Raw genomic sequence first — 27,894 nt, forward strand, 5'->3', positions numbered from 1 at the left:
CCTAGAAGTCATTCCTCAAAAAGTTAAGTCACAGCATCTAATTATTTGGCTGGCAAGATGTTCTAAGTACATGTAATTATATCTTCCCTCCAGTTTGTGAGGGTGGTGAGCCAAGTAACCTGCATCAAGAGAAAATAAACATATTAATGCTACTAGCAAGGAGTGCCTAGCTAGAACCCTCATTATAGAACCTTAGCATATATAGTGGGCGTTTAGTACATCTCAGTCTGCCAAACTAACATCATCACGGTCTTTGCAGGTGAAAAACCTGTAGGATAAGGGATGCATGCTGGTCCTCTTGTGTATATCAGGAGCTGTATGAATCTGGCTAAGACCTTGTCAGTATGACGTTCTCAAGCCTGACCACTGACCTTGGAGAAATCCCTTCCATTTCCATTTTGTGTGTCCCTGCTTGCTTCCTACTTTTTGAGACAGGACCAGCTCTCACCTGGGTCCAAGACGATGGCAAAGAATAAGAGAAGGCAGCACGGTTACCGTGGCTTTCTAACCACAGGCACTGGACAGTCATCCCTCTATTATAGCACAGTCTTAACTTTTAGACTTCTGTCTGTAATTTGGAGTTGTTCACTGCAAACCAGAGTCAGAATTAAGCTGGCATGACCTTTCCCCACCCTGGAAGAACAAGTGTGTAAGAAGGCTTCTAGAAGAGTAGATCTCAGGTACTCTCTTCGGGCACACTAGAGGGAGGTACCCAGGGAAAGCAGAATTGGTTAAGCCAGTCCTCCTGGCCAAGCAGGTTGTCCTTGATACAGGAGGATTTTCAGCCCTGCCATTTGTGGTTGGGGCCACTGAGGCCCTCTCTTAGCTCATAGGTCAGGGGGATGCCCTAGGAGCTGCGTCTTGCCCGGCATGTGTCAGGCTTGACTGCTCCCCACAATAGAGCTTAGAAGATCAACCCTTGCCTTGCCCTCATGGTTAACCATCCTTTGGCTTCTATACCTCTCAAACTCTGGGGAGAGCAATGTATAACTTCAGTCCATTCCATCCATTTCCTGCGGTATTGTTGGGAAAATTCAAGCTCAATTAGGGCAGCAGCCGCCCTTGTTTGTCCACATGACCCCTCTGTCCTCTAGGCATGGGATCTGGTAAATAGTTGGCGCTCTGTGGAGCCAAGTATCCTTGTAAATGCAGGGACAGTGCAATGTGAAAAAGTTTCGAAAACCCCAAAGAGATTCAATAACCAGGTCAAGGCCGAGTATCAGCTTCCTTTACTATAGCTGCTTTTACTGGCGCCAGAAGACAGCCAGGACCGATATGTTCACGTTATACCTGCTTGTCCTCTAGAAAGGAGGCCAGGATCATTTCCAGTGGGCACAGGACTTGAAGAAAAGTGCACACCGGAGCTGTGGAAGGCCACAGGAGAGGAAGCTAGCTAGGCTCGGGACAAGGCCAGGATCGAAGGCCTGACCTCGGGCCCGCCATCGCGCCGTGACAGGTGTCTGCTGGGGGTGTCAGGTGAGCGAGTGACACACCCCAAGCAGGTACACCTTCCTCCGCCTACGAATGACCTAATTACAGCAGCCTGCAACGCCCGGAAGTGGGGGAAGGTCACTCCAGGCAGTCTGCCTCTAGGAGCTAGTTCTTGTCCTCAAAGACGTCGGACTCCCGTGCGGTTCCCAGAGCTTCTGGCGTACGCGCCTTAAGGTTGTGACTGTTGTTTCAGTGATCAGGCTGCCAGGTCCAAGACCGTATCTGAGAGGTGTTACCCGACGGCCTTCCCCCAAGACCAGGGCACAGACACAGCCCTCGCCTTCCCCGGACTGCTCATGCGCCGAGTCCGCGCAGGCGTCTTTCGGAGCCTGAGGCTCCCGGATTAACCGGGTTCGCCGCTTCGAGCACTGCGCTTGCTCCAACCCCGTTCTTCCCCCTCCCCCCGCCGCCCTCCCCGCGAGGACCACGCCCCGAAATCGAAGGCATTTCCTCCGGCATCCAGCTCCGCTGCGCCTGCGCCGGGCCCCACGGTACGCCGCTTTGGGTCCGGGCCCCGCTCCGACGCCCTCCCCGCGGCCCCCGACGCCGGCGTGACGTCACCACGCCGGGCGGCCGCCATTACAGAAAGCCTGGTCCCGAGCTAGGGCGAGCGGAGGAGGAGGCACCGCGGCCGGCGGCCGAGTACTGCGGAGCGAAGCCAGCGGTCCGACGCCAGCGCCTAGCAGCCGCCAGGGGCCGCAGGAAGCACCCCGGGGAACGGCGGCGGCGTGTGCGTGTGGCCCGGGTGCGGGCGCGGCGCGGGAGCAGCGCGGAGAGGCAGCCGGTTCGGGCGGGCGTCATCATGGATGAGAAGTTGTTCACCAAGGAGCTGGACCAGTGGATCGAGCAGCTGAACGAGTGCAAGCAGCTCTCCGAGTCCCAGGTCAAGAGCCTCTGCGAGAAGGTGAGCGGGGGTAGGCCCCAGTGCGGCTCCTCAGGAGGCCGCGGGGACGGTGCAACATGGCGGCACGGAGGCCAGGCCCCCCGAACCTCGCACACCGGCTCCCGGCGCTGCCCGCGGGGACCCGCGAGCGACCCGGCGCCCCCCGCCTCCCGCGCGCTGATTGGATGGCGCCGCCGCCGCGGCCTAAGATGGCGGCGCGCGCCGGGCTCCGGGCTTCCGAGCCTCCCGGCCCTGCCCGACGCCGTAGAACAAGGCGGCCGGGACCCTGCGTGGTCCGGCCAGGGACTGGCTCTGCTTTGGGCCTGGGAGCGGGACCTGGAGCTGCTGCGAGGTGGAGAAGAGGCATTGCGCTTGCAGCCGGGCTTGCTTTGCTTCTTGGAGCTGGCGATGCCCACTGGGTCCCCTACAGGCGGGCTCTGAGGCCAGTCCGTGCCCAGCGCCTGTGTGGAAAGGTCATCGCGTTCGGGTCGGCTTCCTCTGAGCCTTGTTTAAAGTGTGCGTTTAACGATTCCCAAACAAAAATAAAAGCCGCTAGCCCAATTTCTACGAAGGTCATAGTGGTAGTTACAAGGGAGGAGTATAAAGTTTTCATAGTTGGAAGAAATGGAGGATTTGGTGAGTCATACTATACGGAGAGCTTCGGGATTGGAAATCCAGTGGCATTTTAATTTATGATGTATATGCTGACTCAAATGGTAGTGTGAGATCCTCTGTTTAACGTACTTGGCATGGTGCCATTTATGTTTAGCATGAGCAACACGGACTGGAAGAGAATCAAATGTTGTGTCCTCTCTTGGTTGAAAGTTTCTTTCTTGTGTTTTGTGGCTACAAGTAGTGGTAGTGATCCCCGAGTTGACCTCCTGTGTTTCAGGCAGGGTGCTGAGTCGACACAGCCAAGTGGTGACTACGCTTTGTATCTAAGGTTAGCTCGTTCCATTGGTTTTTTTCCCCCAAGAGTTGGGAGAGCAGGCTGCTAAGCTTTCGGTCGTGTGGTATTTTTCAAGTTTTATTAATGCAGTTTTCTAGTATAAAATGTTCATCTCCACTCTGTTTTGTGTTCGCTTTTCACGGTTACTTTAACATTTAATTTTAGTGCAAAATTAAGGACTATGTTAGTAATTTGTGTTAGGAAGAATTTTTGGAGCACTGTATGCTCACTCCTTTGTGGTTTGATGTAAAAAGGAGGTTTTTGCGTTTGATGAATATTTTCTGACGACACAGTTTTTCAGAAACTGCTGAGAATAATTGGGACTTAAGACAGACGTGGGTTTATTTACCTCAGCTCTGTACAAAAAAACGCTTCCTTCCCTCCCAGGTAACCCTGGCTGCCCTTGTACTGGTTATGTAGCTTTGAACGTGTGGCAGTCCTTGTGTCTCAGCTTCCCAAGTGCTGGGATTGGTTACATGTGTATGCTACACCAATCCAATATTTTGAGTTTTGTTTCTCTCAAATCAAACGAGGTGGTATTTTTAAGGTTTAGAAAATAAATTTTGACTCACCAAGGCCAGCTGGCCGGGGACTGAAAAAGCATGGGACAAAACCGGTCTCGCTGAACATAATGGACAATGAGGACTACTGAGAACTGAAGAACAATGGCAATGGGTTCTTGATCCTATTGCACGTAATGGCTTTGTGGGAGCCCAGGTAGTTTGGATGCTCACCTTAATAGACCTGGATGGAGGTGGGTGGTCCTTGGACCTCCCACAGGGCAGAGAAACCTGCTTGCTCTTTGAGCTGAGGAGGAAGACTTGATTGGGGGAGGGGGAGGGAATGGGAGGTGGTGGCGGGGAAGAGGCAGAAATCTTTAATAATTAAATAAATTAATAAAAAAAAGAATCACCTTAAAAAATAAAAAAAAAGAAAATAAATTTTGTTTGTTTTTCGAGACAGGGTTTATTTGTGTACCCTTTAGCTGTCCTGGAACTCTAGATCAGGCTGGTCTTGAACACACAGAGATCCACCTGCCTCTGCCGCCGCCCCCCCCCCCCCCCCGTGCTGATTTTTAATGCGGCACCACCACGTCCGGGCTAGAAATAAACCTTTTAAAATTTACTTGTTGTACTCAAACAAAACAAACAGCCGGACGGTGGTGGCACACGCCTTTAATCCCAGCACGCAAAGGCAGGCGGATCTCTGGGAGTTCGAGGCCAGCCTGGTCTACAAGAGCTAGTTCCGGGACAGGCACCAAAGCTACAGAGAAACCCTGTCTCAAAAAACAAACAAACAAATCTAATATATTGCCAGGTCCTGGTTTCTGGTTGCTGACTCTGAACATTTTGAGTTAGCTAAATGGCAGTCATTTGTATAGAAAGAGAAAGACCACTCAGGCTGGAACACCACTACTTTTTGTTTCCCAACTAAATGGTTGTAACTGGTTTTCATAAGTCCAGTTACTATAAAATAGTTAAAACATGTTCTGAGGTCACTTCTAATCTGATGGGATTGTGTCCTAAACTAGCACTTGTGTTTCTGAGTCTCCAAGATTGCGTGCTATTATGAAGAGAATCGGAAGACAATGAGGAATAAATTATACATATCCTCAAGAAACTTTAATTTAGTTGGAAAGACTATGATGATAATATCAACTTGACAGTGGATCTCAACCTTAATGCTACAACCCTTAAATGGAATTGTTCCTCATGTGTGACCCCCAACCATAAAATCATTTTTGTTGCTACTTCATAATTGTAATTTTGCTAGTTATGAATCGTATTGTAAATGTCAGCTATGCAGGACCCCTGTAAAAGGATCATCAGCTCACAGGTAGAGAACTGCTGCTCTGGAGTCTGGGGAATTGTCTAGATCAGGTTGGCCTATGAACATGGTTTAGGAGACCTTCATTATGTTAGATGAGAAGACACACCGACTGTAGGTGGCACCGTTCCCAGGTTGGGGGAGGGGAGGGGTCCTGAATTGTATAAGCATAGAGGAAGCTCCGTATGGGAGAGGTCTCCAGTGATCTAGGTTTGACCCCTTAGGACCTACATGGTAAAACACCTTACTCTTCTGACCTGTACAAACAAATAAATGTAATATTAAAAGTGTGAGGATGTATTCATTGCTCCCTTTCTTTTTATGTGATGTGAGTACCTCCCCTCAAGCTCCTGCTACTGTGACATCCCTGCTGTGATGGACTGGAACTGAACCAAAATAACCTGTTTTCAAGCCAGGCATGGTGGTGTGTCCCTTTAATCCCAGCACTCAGGAGGATCCCTGGTCTACAGAGTGAGTTCAAGGACAGCAAGAGCTACACAGAGAAACCCTGTCTCAGGAAGGAAAAACAAAACTTTCTCCCCAAAGTTGTGAATCTCGGGGTGTCTTTATAGCAGCAACAAGAAACTAAAGGAAGTATGGACTGAGTGGGTTTGCTTTGGAGAGCCTGTTAGAGATAGTAGGTAGAGAGGTGGGGTGGGTGAGGGCTGCAGCTTAACGGATCCAGTATGTTTTTCACATCTGTGAACCTCAGATGTAGGCTAGCTGGCTTAGATTTTTTTCTCAATATGTGCAGATTTTAGGGTTTTAATGTATGTGTGTGGAGGTGCCCATGGAGGCCAGAGAGGTGTTGGATCCCTGGAGTCTGGTTATTTGATCCACTGGACTTTTGGGTGCTGGGAACCCAGCTTCAGTCCCCTACAAGAGCAGCATGGACTCTTAACTCTTAACCATTGAGCTCTCTCAGTCGTCTAAAGTTTTAATTTTAGAGCCATATAAAAATAATTCTTGCCAGGTAGTGGTAGCTGCGTGCCTTTAATCCCAGCACTCAGGAGCAGAGGCAAGCCTCCTCTACAGAGCCAGTTCCAGGACAGCTAGGGCTACACAAAGAAACTCTGTCTCAAAACACCTAAAATTAATGATAATAATAATAATACTTGAGCTAAGTGGTGGTGAAACGTGCTTTTTAAATCCCAGCACTCAGGAGGCAGAAGCAAGTTGGTCTCTTTACCTTTGAGGCCATCTTGGCCTACAGAGCTAGCTCCAAGAAAGCCAATGACTACACAGAGAAACCCTGTTTTGACAAACCAACAACAACAAAAAAAACTTGATTGGTGGTGCATGCCTTTAATCCCAGCACTGGGGAAGCAGAGGCCAGCCGGAATTACAGAGTGGAACCTTATCTCCAAAAAGGTGGGGGTGGAGGGGTTAAAATGAAAATGATAGTTCTTGAACCTATTTCAAAGTTTCGTTGAAGCCGGGTGGTGGTGTTGCACGCCTTTAATCCCAGCACTCGGGAGGCAGAGGCAGGCGGATCTCTGGGAGTTCGAGGCCACCCTGGTCTACAAGAACTAGTTCCCAGACAGGCACCAAAGCTACAGAGAAACCCTGTCTTGAAAAACCAAAAAAAAAAAGTTTTCTTGAAATAGATACTTTTGATGAATGTTGTTGCCTAACTTGCTTGATTTGGATTGTATTTTAACTTTTGTAATGATGTAAATCTCCTAAACAATACTAAGATGTTTTAGACGGGGAGATGTATGTCTTGGTATACCTTGTACAAGTCCTAGTAAAACAGAACAGGTAATGTTTTATTGCCAATTCTATCTCTAGGTGAAAACTACATTTGCTTTTGTTGTGTTTGCCTTCTAAATATTACTTGTTCATTTATTTTGTTTCATTTGCAAGACAACTGTTCCTGTGCCTAGACCAACCTCAGACTCAACATCTTCTCGCTTCAGTCTCCCAAATGTTAGGATTGCAGATATATAGTGTAGATACATGTGCCACCATATCCAGCTTTAACAGAAAATTTGAAAATAAGCTACATTTTCTGTCAGTTTAGTCATGCTTGTTAAAGAACTACATCCATCAAAAACAGCTATTGATGATCTCATAAGAAGGAGTGATAGCCTCAAAGTCCTTCCCCCTTTCGTGAAAATAAAGCTAAACCCCAGTGGTCACTCCAATTAACCAGTTTGAGAACTCTCTTTTGTTACCTTGTCACAATAGCAGTGTTGCTTCAAAGCAGAAAGGATCCAGATGTGTATCATAACAGTGGGGAGCATGATTGTTATGTTGCTGACTCATTAAAAAGAAAGATGGACTTCACGGTCCTACCCAAGCTAAGCATACTGTGTGTTCAAGTATATATATGTACCTTGCTGTTTGAAGGAGTTTGGTGTTTGGGGTGAGCATATGCAGTTTCATTTTAGGCACAGTTCCATCAACAGATTAAAAAAAGTAAATACTGGGGCTGGAGAGATGGCTCAGAGCTTAAGAGCATTGCCTGCTCTTCCAAAGGTCCTGAGTTCAATTCCCAGCAACCACATGGTGGCTCACAACCATCTGGAATGGGGTCTGGTGCCCTCTTCTGGCCTGCAGGCATACATGCAGACAGACTATTGTATACATAATAAATAAATAAATATTTTTAAAAAAGTAAATACTATCTACTTGATGTGTGTGGTCATGCATTCCTGTAATTCTAGCACTCTGAAAGCTGATGCAGGAGGATGGCCAAGAGCCAGAGGCAGGTAGGCTTAGGTGAGTTTGAGGATGACCTAGACTACATAGTGAGCTCTAGGTCAGCCAGGACTGTACAGTTAGGCCCTGCCTCAAAAATGAATAAGCCCAGCACTTGGGAAGCAGGCAAGCGGATCTCTGAGTTTGAGGCTAGCCAGAGCTATATTAGAAAGATTCTGTCCCGAATAATAAGTAAATAAAGTATCAGTTTGCTTTTGGACTAACTACAATAAAAATGACCTTTTATTATTATATGACTCAAGCAGTGTCTTGGGGTTGGATGCCAGTTTTGGCTTTGTGCTTTCAAGACTTCCAAGTAAAGAATTGATGTTTTTAGTTTCTTCCCCCAAAGGAGTTTTTTTTTTAAACATTTTTTTTTATTTATTTATTATGTATACAATATTCTGTCTGTGTGTATGCCTACATGCCAGTGGAGGGGTTCAGACCCCGTTACAGATGGTTGTGAGCCACCATGTGGTTGCTGGGAATTGAACTCAGAACCTTTGGAAGAGCAGGCAATGCTCTTAACCTCTGAGCCATCTCTCCAGCACCCCAAAGGAGTTTTTGACCTAGGCATGCGGTTGTCCATTTCTTTGCAAGTATTATAGATGTAATAGTCTTATGGTGTCATTTAGTTTAACATTTGCTGCACAGGTGTGGAAAAGGGAAACTGCTTCTTACTAATTTATTTGCTAAGCAGAACTTTTTTAACCTATATTACCGTTTTTTTCTTTAAGATTTATGTGTATCAGTGCTTTGCCTGTTTATATGTATGTGCACCATGTGTGTGCCTGGTGCTCTTGGAGGTCCGAATTATGGGTAGTTGTAAGCCATCAAGTGGGTTCTGGGAATGAAACCAGGTCCTTTGCAAGAGCAGCAGGTGTCCTAAACTGCTGAGCCATCTCCCCGGTCCCCCAAGATTAAATTCCTAGATGAAGTACTATATTTCTAGGTTTAAGGCTGTTTGGCTGTCTCCATAGCAGTAGTTAAACTATTAAGAAGGAACAGGTGGGAGAGGCGTGTTGGAATATTTTTTCTTTCACTTTGGTGTGGTCTCTGTTGTTGTAGGTAGAAAGCGGAGGCTCTATGTGGAAGGTTGAGAGGCTGGTGAGGGTAGCTGGGGTAGGTTGTCTGGGTTGCAACTTCTAATTCCAGGATTCCTATCTTGCTTCCAAACCCTTGTTGAGGTGTTAATAATGAAGGTGCATGTAAATTGGGCCATCCTGAATTGTGGACTCAGTGATTCCATAAATTGAAGGCATTGTGTTCTTTCTGCTGCAAAGCTCCATTCCTCCAATAGTGTTGTCCCACCTCTCTTCGAAACAGTAATTCTCCCATTTGCATGTGGCTAACTTCATTTGTCCCTCCGATAAGATTGGTAAGATGAAAACAATGGGTCATTATTTTGTCAAGTAGTATAAATCTCTCGAGGAGAGACTAAGTTGTAAAATGTTCTATAAAGGTAGATGGCCTCTGTTGCAGTTGGCACTCAGAACGCTGTTCTTTTCATCTTCAAAGCCTCAGCACACCTGTGCGCGTTTGTTCCATGTGCTCCCAGCACAGGGTGGGTGGTATTGCAACTTGGGTTAACTGAATGAGAAGGTGTAGTTATACTCACATGCTGATTCCTCAGTCCTCCCTGTCCTCTGCCAAAGGCCCAGATTCTGTGTTCAAATACCACGTATTATCAACAGTGATGGGCCCTGGAAACCAGGCCTGGTAGTGCAGAGGTTGAGGCAGGAGGATTTTATGCTCAAAAACAACCACTTAGTTTTGAGACCCTGTCTGAAAGTAAATGAAGAAAAGCTTGAAATGTAGCTGAGCCACACAGCATCTGTCTGGCAAGCTCAAAGCCCAGCCACAGAAAGAGGCTTTTATTCCCACCCTGCAGGAATAACTGGGACAGATTCTTTTCGTTGTAACCAGTATTTTCCCTTTTTCATTGTAAGTCAAGTTTGTCATAGTTAACTGAAGTATCCTTTTTTAGTGTGGAAAAAATAAACACTGAATTACTGAATTTTGAGTTGTCTTTTTTTTTTTTCTTGGATTTTCGAGACAGGGTTTCTCCATAGCTTTTGGGTTTTTTTTTTATTTATTTATTATGTGTACAGCATTCTGCTTCCCACACACCAGAAGAGGGCGCCAGATCTCATTACAGATGGTTGTGAGCCATCATGTGGTTGCTGGGAATTGAACTCAGGACCTCTGGAAGAGCAGTCAGTGCTCTTAACCTCCGAGCCATCTCTCCAGCCCTCTCTGTAGCTTTTGGTTCCTGTCCTGGAACTAGCTCTTGTAGACCAGGCTGGCCTCAAACTCACAGAGGTCCGCCTGCCTCTGCCTCCCGGGTGCTGGGATTAAAGGTGTGCGCCACCACTGCCCGGCTTTGAGTTGTCTTCTAAGGGCGCTACAGGGACCAGCACTTTGCTCCTACTGTGGCTATTTCCATTTCTTTTCTTTAAAAATTAAAAAAATCATCTTTGGAAAAGCCTTCTCATTCCTGAGCTATATATGAGCTGACCTGGCTTTAGGAGAGGGGAATATTTTATTGGTGGTGTATTGTTTTAAATAGCTTTCTTTCGGGCTGGAGAGATGGCTCAGTGGTTAAGAGCACTGTCTGCTCTTCCAGAGGTCCTGAGTTCAATTCCCAGCAACCACATGGTGGCTCACAGCCATCTATAATGAGACCTGGCGGGCACACATGGAAGGAATGCTGTACACATAATAAATAAATATTTAAAAAAAATAGCTTTCTTCATAGGAGTAGGGTTGGCTTAAGAGGGAGAACTCTCTAATTGCCAGTTTGAGGGTGAGAGGTGACTGTTGAACATTCTGGGATTAGCTGCATTTTTTCACAGTACAGTGGCTTTACCTATTTATAAATTGGGGTTGCATATTGAGTGGATGAACACAGCAGAGGGCATGTTTCTGAGTCTTCTTTATTTGTGACTGTATGACCAGCTAGTTGCTTGCTCCTCCATTCTCTCTCCCTCCTGCTTCAGTCTTCTTAAGTGTAGATAATATTTCTGAGTACATATTTTTGTTTTCAGGTTACTGTTTATCTCACAGATGATAATTCTTGTATTGCGGCTGAGCAAAAGGCTGCAAACTTTGGTTGTAGACTGCTCATTCGTTTATCTGGGTAAGGGCAAGTGTGGAGTTGAGTTCCCAACGACTGCACACTTGGCTGTGTCGTTGATAGGCTTGTGCTTCTGCCTTGCATTCTGTTGACCAGTCCTTATTAGGCCTTCACTGCTCAACTTTGTCTTGATAGCATATCTCTGCACAGATTTAGTTTGATTTTTTTTTTTTCTTCTCTAATAGCAGAGTTTTAGCTGGGCAGTGGTGGTGCATGCCTTCGAGTCCAGCCTGGTCTACAGAACAAGTTCCAGGACAACTAAATCTACACAGAGAAACCCTGCCTTGAAAAACAAAAGAAAGCCAACACTAACTTCTTTAAATAAGATGGTTGATGGTTAGTGTCTCCTTCCAGAGACTACTCAGGGCAGAATTTGTGAAATACGGGATTGTTTCTGTAGTAAAACATCATTATCATCCAGTTGGCTGCATCGCATTTCCTTCATTAAAGACCTTAAGATTCTACTTTTGCTGGACAGTGGTGGCACACACCTTTAATCCCAGCACTTGGTAGGCAGAAGCAGGTGGATCTTTATATGAGTTTGAGGCCAGCCTATAGAGTGAGTTCCAGGACAGCCAGGAATACACCAAGATCCCCTGTCTCAAAAAAAAAAAAAAGATTCTACTCTTGACCTATTACAGGAATTGCTTGGAGTACTTTCTTGTTTAATTTTTTTTATTTATTGTATGGGGGCATTAGAAGGTGGTCTTACTGTATGGTCCAGCCTGTCCTAGAATTCAAGATCTTGCTGCTTATGCCTCCTGAATGCTAGATTTACAGGCATATTTCCCCCACATCCTCCCAAGAGTATATTATTGTTTTGGAGGAAAACACTATAAACATGCACCTTTAAGAAAACAGTTCTAGGAGCTGAAGAGATGATATGATGGCTCAGTGGTTAAGACCATTGGCTGCTCTTCCAGAGGACCCTGGTTCAATTCCCAGCATCCACATGGCAGCTCACAGCTGTCTGTACTTCAGTTCTTGGGGCGCTGGCACCCTCACACGGGTGCATGATGGTAAAACATAAAATGCACATTAATTTTTTTTTTAAAGAAATCTTAAAAACCTTTTTCTAAAAAGTGCCTCTGATTCTAACATAGTAAGCTAAGGGCTCAGGATCTCTAAGTTAGAGGCCCTCCCCAGCTACATGATATATAAATACTTAGTCTCAAGAAAAGGAGCAGAGGCCAAGACCTAGGCCAACCTAGGCCATAAAATGAAGTCAAGACCTGCATGCAGTGTTAGGGAAGCCCAGTGTCAAAAGTCAAGTGGTGGCGCTGTAGATGAGTGGCAGAAACCTTGGCTAAGAAGGAAAGAGGCTTCTACTTTCATCATGATTTATATTAAATAGAACAAAATAAGCAGTAGATGACTGAGCCAGTTTTCGAAACAAGGAGTTTGTTTTGTTTTGGCACCCATGAAGTATCATGATTATTGTTGTGTGATTCAGTGGTTGTTTTTTGTTTGTTTCTGAGATATGTGTTTGTTTTTGTCTCGTTTTGTTTTTGAAACGGGGTTACTCTGTATAGTCAGTCCTGGCTATCCTGGAGCTCAGATCCACCTGCGTCTTCCTGCTAGGATTAAAGGCCTGCGCCATCAGCCTGGTTTGAGACCATCTTAGTATGTTGTCTAGGACTTGAACTTTCTGGAACAGTGTCACGAATTTAAATAAACCAGTAGCCAAGGACGACCTTTTAACTCCCCATCCTCCTGCCTCTACTTCCGAAATGCCAGGCATTTGCAGCCACTTACAGCTTTTTTTTTTTTTTTTTTTTTTTTAATGGTGGGAAAAACAATGTTTAAACAGCCAGCTGAGCTCCACCTGGGCATCATCGCATGATCAGGAGGCAACCGAACCTAACCTTCCCCGTGTGGGGTTTTGCCTCCTTGGGGTCTTTTGGGTTTGGTGCTTATTTGTACTCATCTCCAGTGAGTACAAGTATGTTGTCTGTCTTCTGGTGTTTTTGGTTGATTCTCTGCTTAAAAGGAGTTTGGTGATTGTCTACTGGACAAGCCTGCTTCTATGGGGGCCTTCTGAGGGTGTTTGACAACCTGTAAAACTGGCTTCTAGGACTGCTGGAAGTGAGGGGAAGGTGAATGACAGACATGGTCATGGACATCTCAGCACTGCCTTTTTGGTTTCAAAGCCATGGATTTGACTTTAGAGATGGCAAGAATTACTAATGTGATTTCTGTGTCATTTTGATGAGTAGCTTGATACATAAGTGCATAAAAGGATTTTGACATGGTTGGGGTCTTATGCTTCTAAGTCAGTGGTTCGCAGCCTATGAGTTGAAATTCCTTTGTGGGGGAGGGTCTCATATCAGATATCCTGCATATCAAATACTTACATTGTAATTGATAACAGTAGCAAAATTATAGTTATAAAGTAGCAATGAAATGATTTTATGGTTGGGGGGTCATAACATGAAGAATTGTGTTAGAGAGTTATAGCATTAGTAGTTGAGAACCCCTGTTCTACTAAAGTCTTTAACTTAAATGGATGGGTGGCTTTTTCTACAGTGTAAGTTAACTAGAAATGACAATACTATGTACCGCTAAGGAAGTGATGAGTAAATAATTGAGACCTTTCTTCCTTCCTAACTTCTTTCCTTTTGTGTGTGGTTTTTTGAGACAGGGTTTCTGTGTTAACAGCTCTGGCTGTCACAGAACTTGCTTTGTAGACCCTTGATCCCAAATTTACAAAGACCCAGCTGCCACCGCCACTGCCCAACTGGAATTTTCTTATTGTCTTCCTTGAACAATTCTGCCATGAATGAGTTACAAAACCTAGTTCACATGATCCTGCTTTCATTTCATCTTACTTGATATGTTGGTTGGAATGGCCCATATTTAAACATGGTGACACATGCCTCTAATCTAATCCCAGCACTCAGGAGGTAGAGACAGGTGGATCTCTGTGGGTTCCAGGACAGCCAAGGCTATAGGGTGAAACCCTGTCTGGGGACGGGTAGGGTGGAGAAGAAAGTAGAGTCTGTAGGTCTCTTACATCAGGCTAGGGATGAAATTGTGAGATGCCCGAGTCCAAACATACTGAGTGTTGGTAGTGTGCTAATGACCCCCCAAAGATTGCATTCTTCCCAGAATTTCCACATTGTTTAGATTGCATTTTAGCTTTCACATTTCCTGATCATAAGATCTTGTTTAATAGAAGAGCCCCATTTCTTCTTTAAACTGAAAATATTCTTCTAAACTTGGTGAGTGTCTGGAAATAGGCTCCCCCAAGCCTTTGGAGAATAGAAAATAGTGATTCTTGAACATGGTTGGTTGTACTTGGGACAGCATTGGTAGGTGTGGGAAGGAAAGTAAATGTTACTGATTTGGATTCTATTTTCCAAAGATTGCAACCAAATTTGGGGGAAGAAAGAAGAGATCCATGTTTCAAATGTGTAGCCATAAATTGTGGTAATGTTGGTTGTCACCACTTGGTTCATTAGCAACATTGTTCTCTTTGTGTGTTGGGGGAGGATTCTTTTGAGAGAGGATAGACACTTGTAATTGTCCAGACTGACATTGAACTAGTGGCAAGCCTCCTGCCTTGGCCCTGAATACTGGGATTGCTGGGTAGCAAAATTTCGGTATGGGCATTTGATCATTTGTCTTAATTTAAAGTGGTCTCCCTTTCCTGGTGATACTTGGGATAGTCTACTTTGTTCATTTAGTGTTTTCTTTTCCCCCTTGCTTGCTTACAGCCTTTCTCTTCTCCTTTGCCATGGAAATGACCTATTTCGTGCACCAATGTCCAGTGACTAGCACAAGGCAGAGTCATTAAGATGGTTTAGCAGATAATTGTCTTCCCCGGTATACATTTTTAGCATATGTGGTTGTCTGGCTGAATGATGGCTTCTAAAAGCAGCCTAAAAAGCATGTATGCTATATTGAGTATTCTAACTGTAAAACAAGAACTTTATTGTTATAAAAAATAGAATGAAATGAGAAAAATTCAAATGTCTTAAACTCCAAAAAAAAAGTCAGGACCAAGAAATCTCAACCTGAGGAGACAACATTAAGTGCTCGTTTTTCTTCTTCCAAATTTACGTATTTGCCTGCATGTATGTCTGTACCACTTCCGTACAGGGCCCTCAGAGGCCAGAAGAGGTTTGGATTACCTGGAACTGGAGTTACAAATAGGTACAAGCTTCTATGTGGGTGCCGGGAATTGAACTTGAATCCTCTGAAAGAGCAGCCAGTGCTCTTAACTGCTGAGTCATCTCTCCAGCCCACCTTCTGGTCGTTTTCATCTTGTGTGGGTGCTACTGTCTTCATTCTCTAATGAGATGGAAATTTGATAGCCTTTACAAACTGAGAGTGATGATTGAATATCAACTTGGTACATATTCTCTAAATATCTCCCACAAGGTAGCCAAAGGAAAAACTAACCATATCTTGTCCTATAAATATAGCCAATGGGATAGTAAGGTGACTTAAGTCTTTTGCCAGTAAACCTGAGGACATTGATTTAATCACTAGGACACACATGGGTGAAATGAGAACTTGCACATAAAATAGATTTGGGGGTGAGAGGTCAAGACAGGGCTTCTCTATATAACAATCTTTGCTGGCCTACTGAGTGCTGGGATTTAAGGTGTGCACCTCTACCAACCGGTACAAAAAATGCAAATTTTAAAATTAAAAATTTTAATGTCTATCTTGGGTTGCAATCGCCTGTGGTTTCATATTTGCCAGGTTCGCCCTTTACATTAATATAAACAAAGCATCTTCTGTGATGCCATTTAATGCTGAATGTATTGCTTTACTTTTTCTTTGTAGGCTAAAGAAATCCTGACAAAGGAATCCAACGTGCAAGAGGTTCGATGTCCGGTCACTGTGTGTGGAGATGTACATGGGCAATTTCATGACCTTATGGAACTCTTTAGAATTGGTGGTAAATCACCAGATACAAATTACTTGTTTATGGGAGATTATGTGGACAGAGGATATTACTCAGTTGAAACAGTTACACTGCTTGTAGCTCTTAAGGTAATTTTACTTTTTCTGTTTGGGCCTTTTGAACTGGGTGAAAGCCCTCTGGAATGTTCTTTTCCTACCATGATTTGTTCTCTTCATCTGAATGTTAAATTTTAGAACAAACTTCCATGCCTAATTAGGAATGCAAAGAATGTGAGTGTCAAACTTAATCATCATCCTGTCTGCATTAGGAACCAGAACATGGTTCAGAACACTGTGCCATGGGATACCTTGGGGTCTTTTGTTTGTTTTTAGACAGAATCTCACTACATATCTCTAACTGTCATGGAACTCACTATGTAGACCAGGCTGGCCTCAAACCCAAAGAGTTCGTAGCCTGCCCAGTCTCCAAGTGCTGTGACTGGCAAACTAATCAAGTACAAGTTTTAGTTTGGTACATTGACAATGGAAATAAAAAGACTGCATTAAGTATTCAGAGAGTTTGAACATCTATGTTGGGTTATTTACATCATTTGACAGTCCTGTGAAAATCTGATGAAGGAGGAATTGAGAGAAAAAGATCAGATTTATTAAGTGAAGATTTTTTTGTCTTTAATATTAGAAAAGAGATTTGATCTTAGTGTACAAGACTGAGCAAATACCTAAACAATAGTTTATTCCCTTGTAGTAATAACAATTAAACATGCGAAATGAAGGCAGTAGTGTCAGCTATGGTGAGGCTCAGGTAAACCCTTAAGAGTTGAGGCTAGCCTGGTTTGTATAATAAGACCTTTTCTTGGGACTGGAGAGATGGCTCAGAGGTTAAGAGCATTGCCTGCTCTTCCAAAGGTCCTGAGCTCAATTCCCAGCAACCACATGGTGGCTCACAACCATTTGTAATGGGGTCTGGTGCCCTCTTCTGGCCTGCAGACATACACACAGAATATTGTATACATAATAAATAAATATGAAAATTAAAAAAAAATAAGACCTTTTCTTTTAAAAAAAAAGAAATAAATAATAATAATAATTAAAAGAAGCAAATTGGGCTGGGAGAGATGGCTTAGAGGGTAAGAGCACTGGCTGCTCTTCCAGAAGTCCCAAGTTCAGTTCCCAGCAACCACATGGTAACACACAACCATCTGTAATAAGACCTGGTGCCTTCCTTGCCAGCAATCCATTGTATGCTTAATAAATAAATAAATCTTTAAAAAAAGAAAAGAAGCAAATTTTAGAGTCCTTGTCATTTGTAGCTCTGAAATGTAGAGATGAAGAATCAACGCTGAAATACATTGGCATTGATTTAGAGTCGAATGCTGCCTCTGCCTTAGGAAGCTGTTTGACTTTACAGTGGGAAATTTTACCGCTCTTCCTAGGCAACAGACTCGCTTTTTTATTGCAGAATATTCTGAACAAGAAATTTGCTGTCACCAATTTTTCTAACGTAGAGAAGTGGTCAGAGTTAGAGCTAACTGATGATGAGCATTTACAGTGCTGAGAATACTGAGTGTTTAGAGTAGACTGTAGGCACTTTGTACAGTGACTATAGATAAGAAGCTGGTAGCCCAGGTTCACGTAGAAGGGCTGGGCTGCCTTTAAGAATCCATGTACCACTGGGCCTGATTGACACTACTTTAATCCCAGTACTACTATGGAGGCCAAGGCCTTGTCTAACACATAAAGCTCCCATCAGCAAAGGCTCATCCCTGTCTCAAAAAATGACAGCAAGAAAATTTATATACTAAAGACTAGACTGCATTGTGTACTCCTAAATGTCATAGGCACAAATCTTAATTCCCTGAACCTCAGAGTGTGGCTGCACTTGGTGCTGGCCCTTTACATGAATAGTTAAATAAAACGAGATTATATGGGTCGTTCTATAAAAAGAGATTAGGAGGCTAAGGAGATAGCGCAGTTGGAAGACCTGAGTTCAATTCCCAAAACCCATTTTTTAAAAGTGCCAAGCATGGAGACATCCCAACCCTGAAGAAGTAGAGACAAAAGAGTCCCTGAAGCTCACTGGCCAGCTAGCCTAACTGAGCTCCCGGACAATGAGATGCTGCCTCCAGGTGTATATGAACAAAGGGAAGATGAGAGACCACATGGAGAAAACTACAGTCTAAATCAAGAGATGACTTTAAGAGACTCCAGCTCTGCTGACACCTTGAGGAAGGGTACCTCTGTAGTGTATGGACTCCTGTGAAACTCACGACACTATGGGGAAAGGGGCCCTTTTTCAAATGCATCAGAACAGATTGTTGGCCTAAATGAATAGCAGAGGCTATAAATTTAAGAAGAAAAAGAAGTCTGTTCTTGATTAGGCTCAGATTTCTCAGCTGTGTTCATAGAACGATAATCCAGGGCTGCGGATGCAACCAAGTTTCTAGAGTGCTTGGTTAGCATGCAGAAAGCCCTGCATTTGACCCCCAGCACAGTATTACAAGTGTGGTAATATATGCGTGTAATTCTAGCAATTAGGAAATGGAGGCAGGAGGAGCAGTTCAAAGATGCTTCAAAGAAGAAACATTTGTTCAAATTATTACTTTCTTGGTGCTTCTGGTTGAACTCGGCCTCCCGCATGCTAGCACAGGTTCACCCCTGAGCTATAGTCTCGCTTCAAATTTAAAACATTTTTACAGTTACTTGTTAATTTTATTTAACTGTGTGACGTACATACATGCCATCAAGCAAGTATGGAAGTCAATTCTCCTTTCACCTTATGGGTCCTAGAAAGCAAATTGGTAGGTAACAGATGAAATATAGCCATAACTTGTTTTGTGGCATAACTAATCAGGGCCAGTGAGATGACTGACTAAAGACAGTTGCCACGGAACCTAATGTCTTGAATTTGATAATTAGAACCCACATGGGCAGAATAAAATGACATATACACATGCACTTACAAAAATGAATGTAATTTTAAAATTAGTCTTGATGGCAGACGCCTTTACTCAGCCATTGCGCCAGCCTACACGTACCTTTTTTTAAAGGGCTGTTAATAATAAGAAGGGGTTTTTATGGGGGTTATTTGGGTTTTTATTTTACAGGTGACAGGGTGTCCAGCCAAGACTGCCCTGCAGTCATCTTAGTGCTGGGATTATAAGCTTGTACGGCCATGTCAGGACAGATTTCTTTCTTTCTGTTTGTTTTGTTGTTTTATTTTTGTTTTTTGAAGCAGGTTTTCTCTGTACCCGTTCTGGCTGTCTTAGAACTTGCTTTGTAGCTCAGGCTGGCAAAGTCACAGATCCACCTGCCTCTACCTCCTGAGGGTCTAGATTACAGATGTGCGTCAACATCACCCAGCTAAGACAGATTTCTTGAGACAGGATCATACTATAGCTTGAATAAGCCTCAAATTCTTCATCCGTCTGCATGGATGCCTAACCTTAGATAGATAATCTAATTTTAAATGGGCAAAGTACTTAAACAACTACTTTAGCCTAGAAGATAGATGGTCAGTAAGGACATGGTTAGTTCAGATTGTAAGTAATTAGGGAAATCTACATTGAAGTCACATATACCAACTAATTCGTGTCTTTTACTAATACAGTGACTACAGTAAATATAAATGAATATGTCAGGAAATTAGACACCTCATCCATTCCCGTCAAGAATGTAAAATGGTCTGGCCACTTTGAAGAATTTTGATGAAGTTGGATATAAAGCAATCATACACTACACTCTAGGAATGTGTTCAAGAAATAGAAAGTATGTGAGCAAATGAGCTCAGTAACTAATAGATGGGAAGACTGGAGCAAGTGCAGAAACCATGGCACATGGCCACCCTGTGAAGGTGTGCGTCCCCATCCACGCTGCAGCATGGTGACTCCAGGGTGGTTCTCCAAGGGATATGCAGCACAAGAGGCTGCGTTCTGTTGTTTTTTACTTAATTTAAATGTCTAGAAAAGGCATTCTCAAAAGACAGAAGTACATCAGTGGTTGTCAGGAGCTGGGGGAAGGATTGTAGATAGGCATGAGATCTTTGTAAGGAATGCAAGTCTCTAAAATTTGGTGTGATTGTTGCCTAACTGTAAATTTAGTAAAGGTCATAGAAAAACCTTTCACACAAGATGGTACAGGGAGTGTGGTTTTAATTGAAGTGATATTGATAAATACTTTTTTAAAAAAAATGTTTATGATCACCAAATGTGGTGGTGCACACTTTTAATCCCAGCACTTGGGAGACAGAGGCAGGCTGATCTCTGAGTTTGAGGCCAACCTGGTCTACAGAACGAGTTCCAGAGAAGCCCTGTCTCAAAAAAAGCAAACAAAATTTTTTTAATGTATGGTTTCGGTCCATTGAAATGTAGAAATGTGGGTTTTTTTCCTTCAAAATTGGAACTATGGGTTTCCCTATAGGAAGTTTCATGAAATATCAGTTGATTTGTTTTGTTTTGGGAAAGAGCTAGCTGTCGTCTGTTTCACTGTAGGTTCGTTACCGTGAGCGTATCACCATACTCCGAGGGAATCATGAGAGCAGACAGATCACACAGGTTTATGGTTTCTACGATGAGTGTTTAAGGAAATACGGAAATGCAAACGTTTGGAAATACTTCACAGACCTTTTTGACTACCTTCCTCTCACTGCCTTGGTGGATGGGCAGGTGCGTGCGCCTTAAACTCGCTGCTGCTTCCCTTTTTTCCAGTTACTGCTTTCTTAGTGTTAAAGTTTTTTCTATGTATCAGGTACTGAACTAACTGTACAGAATGGGACCATGGGGGTGGAAAATGTAACCCATTCAGCTTTGGGTGCTGTTTGTAGAGGAGTCTGGGAGACATAAAAGAGGTGTTTGCTAGTAGATGTGTACTTACAAACTTGGGCGAAACTTCTGAGTGTGAAGGTAACTACCAGTAGGGTAAGGTTAGAGAAACTCCTTGTTGAAGGAGCCTCAGCCATGACAATTGGTAAAGAAGAAGAATGGATACTCAGTGCTTGGGGCTTGGGCAGAACTATGGCCAGCTCTTGAGAGTCAAGCCTCATTGAAATGGAAAGGGCCTAGAAACTGATGTGACCAAATGGTGGAGGCTCCTACCTGAACTGTGCCCCAAATAGTTTAATTTCTCTCTAGGTATAGTTACCATTTGTAATCCATCTTTTTAGATCTTCTGTCTACATGGTGGTCTGTCACCGTCCATAGACACACTGGATCACATCCGAGCACTTGATCGCCTACAAGAAGTTCCTCATGAGGTATGACTTCTCTTTGATAAATCTCAGAAACCATAGGAAAAGGGAAAATGGTTTAACTGTAGCTTAATTCATTGTGTGTCAACTCAAATTGTAAGTGAAGTGACACATGAGCCTTCTTAGCATTTCTCAGAAGAAATGTAGAAGCCTCTGGTATTGCTCTTAGCCCATGCTGCCTAACAGTGAAGGTGCACTGGCTTACCCATAGGATGACCTACTGATGGAGCGCGCCTGTTGCTCTGCACTGGGCCTTGTTAGAAGTGCTTCTCATTTCAGAGAGAGCTTAACTGCAAAGGTCATGCCTCGCTAGCAGACACCACTCAAAAGTGATTTGCACTTGGAGTGCGGCTTCTGTTGAATTATCAAATCAAGAATTTCCACTTTGGTAAGAGTCAGCTTATAACTTGTACCTGCTTTTTAGGGTCCAATGTGTGACTTGCTGTGGTCAGATCCAGACGACCGTGGCGGCTGGGGGATATCTCCTCGAGGAGCTGGTTATACCTTTGGCCAAGATATTTCTGAGACATTTAATCATGCCAATGGCCTCACGTTGGTGTCCAGAGCTCACCAGCTGGTAATGGAGGTATGTTCTTTTCTTTGAAAAAGTTAGTTTGTCAGACTAACTTTTTAATGACAGTCCTTTATTCCCATAGAGTCTACCACTGGAGCTGAACCCTTTTCCGTAGGTGTGCAGTCAAATGAAAGTCAGGTTTATGATGATAGTGGTGTATATATTTAATGGATCTTCAGGTTTTCTTTGTTTCTGGTTTTTTTGTTGTTGTTGTTGTTTTTTGTTTTTTTTAAGGCAGGGTTTCTCTGTAGCTTTGGAGCCTATCCTGGTACTTGATCCGCTTGCTCTGTGTAGCCCAGGCTGGCCTCGAACTCAAAGAGATCCATCTGCCTCCTGAGTACTGGGACTAACGGTGTGCACCACCACTACCTAGCGTATCTTCAGATTCTTAATGACTTGGAGGGACTTGGGATCTAATGGTGAAAGGGTTCAGATGTAGAGATAGAGAAGGGTATAATAAAGTGCAATTGTGTTTGTTTATGCATATTCAGTATGTCTGTGTGTAGGAAAGGGAAGGAACTTCAAAGCATTGATGTAGTCCTTTGGCTGCCTGGACTGTAGGTGATGGGAAAGAAGTCTCCTCTGGTGGGTTCTTTTTTCTCTTTTTTTTTAATATTTACTTATTTGTTTGTTTGTTTATTTATTTATTATGTATGTGATATTCTTCTGCAGGCCAGAAGAGGGCACAAGACCTCATTACAGATGGTTGTGAGCCACCATGTGGTTGCTGGGAATTGAACTCAGGACCTTTGGAAGAACGCGCAATGATCTTAACCGCTGAGCCATCTCTCCAGCCCATCTAGTGGGTTCTTAAAACATGGGCTACCACAATTTCTCCACTAAAGTGTTGTCAGGACTAATCCTGAGACAAATATGGCTGTACACACCTGCACCCTTGTTAGTTAGGATGAAGCAGGATTGCCTTGTGAACCAGACCAGCCTGGGCTGCACAGTGAGGCCTTGTGTCAAATAAGTTCATTTTAAAATTATGTTTAGGGTCATGTAAATGAAAGAAAGATTTATAGAAACATACTATATAAGTAGATTAATATTTGGTGATGGATATTATTTAAAATGGCTTTGTTTGCTTGTTTATTTATTTGGTTTCTTGGAATATGATCTCTCTGTTACATAGTTGTAGCAGTCCTAGAACTCACTATGTAGATCAGGCTGGCCTCAAATTCACAGATCCACCGGCCTCCGCCTCCTGGGATTAAAAGTATATGCTACCATGTTTGGCTGGCTTTTAAATGCTAAAAACAAACTTTTTTCATTTTAGCCATAACAAATATATTCGTGTACATTTTACAGGTTTTTTTAATAATACAAAAAAGTAACCATTTTTGAGAGGAACTGTCATTTTTTTATGTCTTAATGGGTTTTTTTTCCTGCCTCTTTTTTACAGGGATATAACTGGTGCCATGACCGGAATGTAGTAACAATTTTCAGTGCTCCAAACTATTGCTATCGTTGCGGTAACCAAGCTGCAATCATGGAACTTGACGACACTCTTAAGTATTCTTTGTAAGTATCTGCCTGAGCTAGAGCTGCTTGTTCTCCAGCTCTTGTTAAACCATATTACAGGTTGACTTTACGTTTTCATGGGCATGAACCTACACGTAACAGAAATTAGTTTTTCTTATTTGGAACCCAGACTGAATTGATTTATTAGATCTTCAATTTCTTGTTGTTGTTGTTGTTGTTAACAGGGTCTTACTATATAGCTGTTTTCACTGGAACTCACACTATATAGACCAGACTAGCCTTGAGCTCATAGAGATCCACCTGCCTCTGGCTCCCGAGTGCTAGTACTAAAGGCCATTGCCGCTAAATTCAGTGGTCTTCAATTTATAAACCCATGTTTTTATTATGGATCAGATCAGTGTGTTAGACACTTAATTGATCTTATTAGAAGGGGCCCCATTATATGGAAATGTAGTATCCAGAACTGAAGTACAGGTTACAACACAGGTTCAAAACTCTAATCTTAGTACTTGAGAGACTGAGGCAGGAGGTTTGGGAGGTTAAGGACATCCTTGACTAATTTTTCTGTTGCTCTAACCAAAACCAACATGGGATTAGGGGGAACAGTTGTTCGGGCTACAGTTCCAAGTTCTAGTCCATCATTGAAGGGAAGTTGAAGGCAAGAACATAACACAGCTACTCAAATAACATCCACAGTCAAGAGCATAGAGCTAGGTGTAGTGACATATACCTTAATTCCAACAGAGGCGGGAGAATCTCTGTAGATTTGAGGCCATCCTAGTCTATATAGAGTTTCAGAGCCAGCACTATATTAAGAAACCTTGACTCAAACAAAACAAAAAAGTAGAGATAAATGTGCGGGTCCTTACTTAGGCTCAGTTAGCTCTGTCTAGAGAATGGTAATGGCCACAGTGTGCTTGGTGTTCCTACATCTGTCATCAAGACAGTCTTCCACAAACATGCCCACAACCCAACCTAATTCAGACAAGTCCTCAGTTAAACTGTCCCCAGGTGATGACTCTTGTGTTAGGTTGACAGCTAAAACTGACTACATTCCCCTACCCCCTAAAAATAAACCAACAACTTGAACTGGGGTCTTGCAATGTAACCTTGACTATCCTGGAGCTCAATTCATTGGCCTCTGCCTCTTGAGTGCTGGAATTAAAAGTTGGGTTCATTTTTTTTTTTGTATTTATAACCCAAACTGGTCTAGAACTGTGATTCCCTTGCCTCAGTTTCCCAAGTGCTGGTGTTACAGCGGTGCCCGACTTTTTGAACCTGTTAAAATGTGCTGAAATTGGATAAGAAATAAACCGTAACATTTGAAAAATGGATGGTTTGGCCGGGCGATGGTGGCGCACACCTTTAATCCCAGCACTCGGGAGGCAGAGGCAGGCGGATCTCTGTGAGTTCGAGACCAGCCTGGTCTACAGAGCTAGTTCCAGGACAGGCTCCAAAACCACAGAGAAACCCTGTCTCGAAAAACCAAAAAAAAAAAAAAAAAAAGGACGGTTTAATAAATACATGGTGTATTCTTAGAATAGAAACAGTGAACCTTATTTTGTTTTTCAGCTTGCAGTTTGATCCAGCACCTCGTAGAGGCGAGCCACATGTCACTCGTCGTACCCCAGACTACTTCCTGTAATGGGAATTTAAACTTGTACAGTATTGCCATGAACCGTATATTGACCTAATGGAAATGGGAAGAGCAACAGTAACTTCAAAGTGTCAGAAAATAGTTAACATTCAAAAAACTTGTTTTCACACGGACCAAAAGATGTGCCATATAAAAATACAAAGCCTCTTGTCATCAACAGCCGTGACCACTTTAGAATGAACCAGTTCATTGCATGCTGACGCGACATTGTTGGTCAAGAATCCAGTTTCTGGCATAGCGCTATTTGTAGTTACTTTTGCTTTCTTGAGAGACTGCAGAAATAGGATGTAAACATTAACACCCGTGAGTCCAGTTGACTTCCACTTAGCTGTAGCTTACTCAGCATGACTGTAGATGAGGATAGCAAACAATCATTGGAGCTTAATGAACATTTTTAAATAAGTACCAAGGCCTCCCCTCTTGTTTCTTTTCAGGGATACCATTTAATTTAATTGTATGATTTGTCTGCACTTGGTTTATTCCCTTCTCCAATCTCAGCCCCACGTTGTTCTTTGTTATTGTCAGAAACCCTGGTGAGTTGTTTTGGATAGAACTGTTTCCCCTCCTGTAAGATGACGTCACTGCAAGTCACCGCAGTGTTTTCATAATAAACTTGAGAACGGAGAAAGTCAGCTTTGGATTGTATCAGTGGGCACGACTGGTGCTGTTTATTACACAAGATAAATCAATTGATCAATTTCGGAATTTGTAGAATTCCAGGTAAAGAAAAATAAAGATCAAGGCCACTGTGTAACCTCTCTGGCAACTCCTTGGCGTTCTTCAGAAGAACTTGGGGACTTGTTTGTCTGACATTGCAGTTTGTCTTGTTGCTGGCCTGCGCTTGTGAAAGGAATCTGCTGCTTCAGTAGGACTTGATTGTTAACCATAGAACTCAAGAGTTTGTTTTTAGGATTTTACTTAAAATGGCATGTTTTCAGGTAGAACTTAACAAACTAAATGATGTGTCTAATTAGTGTAGTTTCTGGTTATAAATATATTGCTATGTATATTTCATGACTCTAAAATGATTGACAGAATGGTAAGTTCTTAACAAACATTTGTACATTTCTTGTCAAGTCGTGATCTTAGAGTTAAATTTGTCTCAGATAAGCTGTTAGAGCCTTAGCCTGTGTTAAGTTGCTTAAGCGGTAAATCAGTGAAGCCAAGTAGGAGCCAACTTTTGGGTTAGTGTTTGTGTTTTGTCCCAGACCCGAGAGTGGTACCTGAGTGCCGTGCTCAGCAGGTTTTCCCTTATATTCTTTGACTTGGCATAGAAAACGAAGAGTTCTTCTGCGAGGACTGAATATTTGCTATTCTAAGCTGCCTGGGCAGACACAGGATGCGTAATCATTGCTGTGTGAGTGTGGTAAATAAATGCTTCCTTGCTTTGTATTGTGTTGAATTTGGAACCAACAGTGAAGTTACAACACTGCCCTGCATAAACCGGTTTATGAGTTAATTGTCCACATCAAAAGGTCCTTGGTTTTTCTAGGTTATCTTTTCTGAGAAAAAACACATTCTCCAGCCTGTTATTTTTGCTAGTTTGTCTTTTCTTCCTGACCAAACAAATAACATCTATGTACAGTACTTTCTCTATTAAAAAAAGAAAGAAGACAAGGTTGGGGTGTGGGGCGAGCAGGGGGACAGGGTCTTACTGTGTGGCCATGAGTGACTTGGAGCTTGTTGTATAGACCAAGCTGTCCTGGAACTCATGGGTGATCCTGCCTCCACATGCCACGATGCCCAACTTACGTACTTCTGATCTGACAATGAAGTGGCATGAACACCAAGTGGCTCCCGAGGAACCTGACAGTGATAGAGTGGGCTCTAATGGAGTCAGGGTCCTGTAGTTGACGAGTGTCGGCTACATATAAATTCTCAGAATGGGGCTTGTGGCAAAGATGGGTTGATTTCCAAATCATTGTGAGTTGGAGCAAATTACTAGGCTTCCCATCTAAACTTAAAGATGTTAATACTTTAATCTGACTGTAAAATTAATAAAATGTCTGAGCTTCATAATTTTTTCTAAAAATCTAATTAGAGTTGGATGGAAATCACTAAAGAGAATTTCTTAATGCGTACTATAATAAGATTGCCATAATTTTTTAAGCTTCTTGATTAAGAGCAAAAAAATTGTCAAAATGAGAGTTATGAAAGAGTCTGGAGAGCTGCTTAGCGGTTAATCAATTCCCCACTGTCTGTAACTTTAGCTTCAGGATCTCGTTTCTCCCTTATGGCCTCCACATCAGGTGCACACATGGTATACATACCTGCAGGCAAAATGCTTACGTACATAAAATAAGTTTTTTTTAAAGAAGTATTAATTATGGCTACAGCTATAGTGTGTTGGTAGAGAGAGCAGTTACCTAGCATGTACTGTGTCCTGGGTTCCAGCTCCAAATGTCATGTATGATGGCACACATCTGACCCCAGCCTTTTGGAGGCAGATGATGGATCTCTACTTAAGAATCTGAGTACTCCGGACAGAAGTTTGTTTACCTCAGTGCTGGTGAGACAGTAAAGGCACGCACTTAACACCAAACCTGAAGGCTGAAACTCCACTCTGTGGCACCCACATGGTGGAAGGAAAGAACCTACTCCTGCAAGTTGTCCTCTGATGTCTGTACACAAAAAGCAGTGATGTGTATACCCACATACACAGATGTTTAAAAAAAGATTGGGTGCTAGAGAGACGGATCCATGGTTAAGAGCTAGCCGGTGCTGTTCTTAAAGAGGACCCATACCCACATCTGAAGCTTCATGGTTGACCCTAACTCCAGCTCTAGGGGATCCAGTGCCTCTGACCACTGTGGACATCAGCATTCATATGCACATACATACATACACACACACACATAATTTTTAAGGTAAATGCTTTTTTTTTTTTTTTTTTTTTTTTTTTTTTGGTTTTTCGAGACAGGGTTTCTCTGTGGCTTTGGAGCCTGTCCTGGAACTAGCTCTTGTAGACTAGGCTGGTCTCGAACTCCCAGAGATCCGCCTGCCTCTGCCTCCCGAGTGCTGGGATTAAAGGCGTGCGCCACCACCACCCGGCGGTAAATGCATTTTTTAATG

At 43.2% G+C, this 27,894-nt stretch overlaps 1 protein-coding gene across 1 annotated transcript; it reads left to right on the forward strand.

Annotated features, from left to right (window-relative positions):
• The first annotated feature begins 1,967 nt into the window (after positions 1-1,967).
• Ppp2ca (protein phosphatase 2 catalytic subunit alpha) lies at positions 1,968-27,114 on the forward strand. The gene is made up of 7 exons (XM_057774806.1): positions 1,968-2,395; positions 15,784-15,993; positions 20,352-20,525; positions 21,023-21,112; positions 21,531-21,692; positions 23,086-23,204; positions 24,738-27,114. The coding sequence occupies exons 1-7, from the start codon at positions 2,294-2,296 to the stop codon at positions 24,808-24,810; spliced, it is 930 nt and encodes a 309-aa protein (XP_057630789.1). The 5' UTR covers positions 1,968-2,293; the 3' UTR covers positions 24,811-27,114.
• Positions 27,115-27,894: the final 780 nt, after the last annotated feature.

This window comes from Chionomys nivalis, chromosome 7 (genome assembly GCF_950005125.1).
Source record: "Chionomys nivalis chromosome 7, mChiNiv1.1, whole genome shotgun sequence".
NCBI classification, from domain to species: domain Eukaryota; kingdom Metazoa; phylum Chordata; class Mammalia; order Rodentia; family Cricetidae; genus Chionomys; species Chionomys nivalis.